The sequence below is a fragment of the Vigna umbellata genome, chromosome 2 (assembly GCF_029865625.1).
Source record: "Vigna umbellata cultivar VRB3 chromosome 2, Vumbellata_1.0, whole genome shotgun sequence".
NCBI lineage: Eukaryota > Viridiplantae > Streptophyta > Magnoliopsida > Fabales > Fabaceae > Vigna > Vigna umbellata.
This window is the reverse complement of record NC_142166.1, coordinates 29,245,218-29,249,777: the sequence shown is the minus strand read 5'-3', so window position 1 is coordinate 29,249,777 and position 4,560 is coordinate 29,245,218. Positions and strand designations below refer to the sequence as shown.

At 35.5% G+C, this 4,560-nt stretch overlaps 1 protein-coding gene across 2 annotated transcripts; it reads left to right on the top strand.

The window, feature by feature from the left end:
- The first annotated feature begins 21 nt into the window (after positions 1 to 21).
- Positions 22 to 4,255, top strand: LOC148203750 (uncharacterized). 2 transcript variants are annotated; one of them, XM_088106535.1, is made up of 2 exons: positions 22 to 3,256; positions 3,797 to 4,255. In XM_088106535.1, the coding sequence occupies exons 1-2, from the start codon at positions 1,597 to 1,599 to the stop codon at positions 4,219 to 4,221; spliced, it is 2,085 nt and encodes a 694-aa protein (XP_087962661.1). In that variant the 5' UTR covers positions 22 to 1,596; the 3' UTR covers positions 4,222 to 4,255. The 2 variants fall into 2 exon arrangements, with proteins under 2 accessions (XP_087962661.1, XP_087962660.1); XM_088106534.1 differs by having other exon boundaries at positions 22 to 3,286; positions 3,830 to 4,255.
- The last annotated feature ends 305 nt before the right edge of the window (positions 4,256 to 4,560 follow it).

Sequence of the window (4,560 nt, the reverse complement as noted above, 5' to 3'; positions counted from 1 at the left end):
AAGCTTAAGTGGATCGGAGGGTTTGAAGAGCAAAGCTTTTGGAGACCGTTGGATCAAGGTGAAGCTCGAAGCGTCATAGCAAGGTTTCCCCTCTCCCATTTTTCTTTTCCCCCTTCCTTTTCTCTTTTCGTTTTTGACCCTATATAAAGGGCCTTCACCATGTAAATAGGGAGATATAGAGAACACTTCTTCATATACTTTTGAGATACATTTTCAGACGCTCTGTAGATTAGGGTTTTTACGCTTTTCTTAGAGTAGAGATATTGTTCTTGTTTCTGGATTTCGCTGAGACAATTGCGAGAGTGACAGTCGCGAGAATATTGGTGACTTCCGGTATAGTTGTAATCTTCTTTTCATATTAATAAAGTTCTATTTCGTATTCTCGTTTGTGTTGAGATTGTTCTGTGTTCTTGATTTCTGCCATTGTTATGTTTTGAGAAAATGATTTGGATTCTGATTCTCTGCAATTTTATGATTTCTTTCGGAATTAAATGTCTCCATAGTGAGCATTTTTCATCGAGATGTCTTCTCGAGACAGAGAAAAGTCCAATGCATAAAAATTGATTCAAATTTGTGTTTCTTGAATTTGTTTGTGAATTTTAGATTGATGAATAGGCTAATGAACCTTGATTGGAAAAATGAGTGGAAAGAGTCAAATTAAAGTTCTGAAATATGAACTAGAATACCCTGGATTGGGATTCACATTATCATGATGTCTTCTTGAGAACTCTAAGCACTCTTTTATTCATATCAATGTACATTCACCTATGAAATCAATTCTGTCTTTGCTTTTGATAGTGATAGTTGAAGTTCAGTTTGAGTTTTGATGTTCCAGTTGTTTACTTTGAGTATTTTAGAATTTATGATCTGCTTTACTTCTGTTTCAGCCTTTACATTCTTGTTGATATGATGCTTTTCAATCTTGAGTTTTAAGTTCTTTTCAATTTGGTTTTATTTCTGATTTTGTTCCAGTTTTAGTATATAGGTTTTGTTTTGGATATAAATAGGTTTAATCTCTTCATCACTTTAGCTTAGGTTTTATTTCTTTATTTTCTTCCTTCTTTTATTTTAAAATAGATTATAGTTTCGCTTTTCTTAATTTTTTAATTTCTGTGTTTTCATTTTAAATGTCCCCACCTGTTTAGTAGTAGTTAGTAAGTAAATAATTAGTAAATAAATACAAGACTTAACTCTACATTTTAAAACTTAATTTTGTTGAGTCCTAGGATTGATATTCTGGTTGCCCTATGCTACATTAGTGGGGACCAGATTTTGTTCTGATTTTAGGCGACAAAAATCAGTTTAACAAATGGCGCCGTTGCCGGGGACTCGGCGAGTTAAGTCTTAGAGTGTTAGGTTAGTCTTGTTTAGGCTTGTTTTCTTGATTTTATTTCTGTTTTGTGTTCATATATGTTCCTTTTTAGTTTAGGATCTGTTTGTTTTGTTTTCATTTTTGTATATTAGGATCTGTTCTGCAGAGTAGAAATTGTGAATATAGCTTGTATAGATTTTCTTTTCTTTCAATTCTTTTGTTGAATTCTGTGATAGAGGCTTTATTGGTCTGATTGGTTTTTATCTTGTGAGCAATTGTTAAGCATGGATCACTCCTCTGCATATGGTAATTTCTCATTTCCTTATAATGCTCAACCACCAAGATTTGACATGTTTTATGAGCCTATTCCTGAGGTTTTTATGCAGCCAGCCAATCAAGCTTTCCAGCAGCAACCACCACATTGTTTTCAACCATATCATGAGCAACCACCCTTGCAAGTGCAGCAGCAGCTGCCACACGTATACTGGGACCAATATGCTGAACCAGAGCAGGAGAATTTCCTGTCGGAACAGCCATGGCAGCCATCTTTTTTCCATTATGATGCACCAGAGCAAGAGGAAATTCATTCAGAACAGCCATGGCAGCCACAATTCTGTGATCAGTGGCAACAGGGGATTCCAGCGTATGAACTTCAAGGACTAACCAATCAAGTGGCTGAGTTAGTAGCTGTAGTCAACAAGTTGACTGGGAGAGTTGAAAAGGAGAAAGAGGCAGCAACCAATGAAGCACCACTGATGGTAGCTGCTACCCCAGAGTTTCAAGTGATTAAGTGTCCAACCACCTCTGTAATTGTATACGCTAATCCTTCTTTCACTGATTCAGATTCTGTTTTAATTTCTGTTAATGATAGTTCCAATTCTCTGATGAGTGGTGATTGTATGAATGCATCTGTTGATTCTGAATCTGTATATGAACTTTATGTTGGTGATGAGAGTACTGAACCTCATTCTGAAATTGATTGTATTGTTGATTTGAACTCTGATTTTAAAATTGAACCTGCTGAGCTTGAAGTACAAATTGATTTCAGAAAGTCCAAAGAGTATTTGAAAAAAATGAGGGAAGCTGCCAACCATGTTTTGGTGCTTCAGTACTATGAAATGGACTTTTATGCTGATGTATGTGATCCTAAAATTGATTTGACTACGTTTGATCAAATGCTTGATGTGCCTGTAGAGGTTGTTGATTTTAGTCCTTGCTTTGATCATTCTAATATCACAAATTCAGTATTTAACATTGATAGAGTTCATATACCTGCATCTAGTGTTTTTTATGATTGCACAGATTTAAATGCACTTCTTGATGATGAATCAGGTGCTCATGATGATAGATATGTAGTTTTTGATGATGTGAAAGTTGATATGACTGATTTTGAAAATGCCTGTACTGATTTAGGATTAGAACTTGAACTTGAGTTTGCTGGGTTCTTAAACTCTTTAGAACTGAGTAATGAAAAACTCACTGGTTGTACATGCCTTGGGGGTGGTTGTGAAGTTTGTGAAGAAATCAGTTCTGCCATATGTTCTGCTTCTAACTATTTTGCAGGCGCCAAGGAAGAGATCATTATGTTCAAGCTGGATGGAAATGACCTTGATGAGGTAGCTAGTGATCAGAGAACACAGGTTTATTCTGAACTTAGCATTCCCATAGAATTCTCTAAGGTTCAATATGAATTTAATGCTTTGGATCTGTTTAAAGTTGAACCCATAGAACCTGCTCCAGATTATGTTCCTGTTATGCCTGCACACAGTCATATTTTAGATTCAGCCTGTTCCATTGAAAATATTGACATGCCTTATGCTGTTTCAGAGTTATGCACTGGTTTTGACATTATTCCAGTTGATGATAGCTTCACAATAGGTGTTCATTTAGCTGCTGATTTGATAGATGCTAGTGAGGTCATTTTTGAGGAGCCAGTACAGGTTGATTTTAAATTTGAGCTTCCTGTCTGTTTAGGTGAGGTACAAACTAGCTTTGATAATCTTATGGATGAGAAAACCTTGCCAGATATTCTTGCTGTTATACCTGATTGTACTGAAAAGCTGGATGAAATTTGCGTTGTAGAACATATTGATATTTCTGATGATTTTTATGATGTGTGCATTGGTCTGGACAACAATTTTGAGGATAACTTTATGGACTGTGTTGAGTTCACTATGGATTTTGTTGTTATTACTAAGGAAGAGCCAACACAGGTGTTGTTTAACCTTGAAATTCTAGTTGTCTTATCTGAGTTTCCTTTGCAGTTTAGCTCATTTGATTGCCTATGCATAGATCCTTTAGAGCCTGTTGTTAACACTGCAGTAGTTATTGATTCTAAGGTTCTTAGAGCACCATTTGAGATTGAATGTATCCATACCCCTACTGTTTGCACTGATAATATTTTTCCCACCTTTGATGCATTGGTTCTTCATGAGAATGATCTTGATTTCAGTTTTAACAAAGCTGAAATGTTTGATGATTCACTGATGAACATTGACTTTGATTTTGCTGTTGCAGCTGACATTACTAATATTGCCACTCATCCAAAGGAAGCTGCAGACACAAAGGAAGTGGTCATGAATGCAAGAGAAGGTATAAATGATGCTCAAAGAGCCTGGAATTTGCAAAATCAACAGCAAAGGCATGAGGAGATCTGGTTGCTGCAGCTGAAAGCATTGAATGGAGAACTGATGATGCTAAAGCAGAGAGCTGGGAAGGAGCTAATGCACATCTTGGCTGACAATGGAGAAAATCCAATAAGCTCTTTCTTGTCCCTTCCTTTAAATAGTAGTTATAGGTCTTTTATAGTAGTTTACATAGCTTTAAGTAGCATAATAAATAGTAGGGTAGATAATATGTTGTTTTTCATAAAAATAAAAAGAATTAACTTTGATTTGTGGCCAATCTGAATAAGTTCTTTGCCTCTTTAGTTTTGTAGTTTTACTTTTAAGTCTTGTTTCTGTTCTTGTTCAATTGCTGTTTTTTTTGTGTTTTTCAGTTTCTATTCTTGTACATATCTGTTGCTGTTTGATCTGAGTATGTTTTTGTTGATTAGAAAACCTTACTCACTCACACATTGAGGGCAATGTGCCTCTTAAGTGTGGGGGTGAGGGGTTGTAGTTAAAATTTTTGCTTTTACTTTGATAGATGTGTTTAGTATCTGTTTTAGCAATAAAATAGGGGTATTTTTTTCTGAACTGTTTTTCTCTTAGTTTAGGTCTGGTTTGGTTTATAAATCCCTAGAGTAG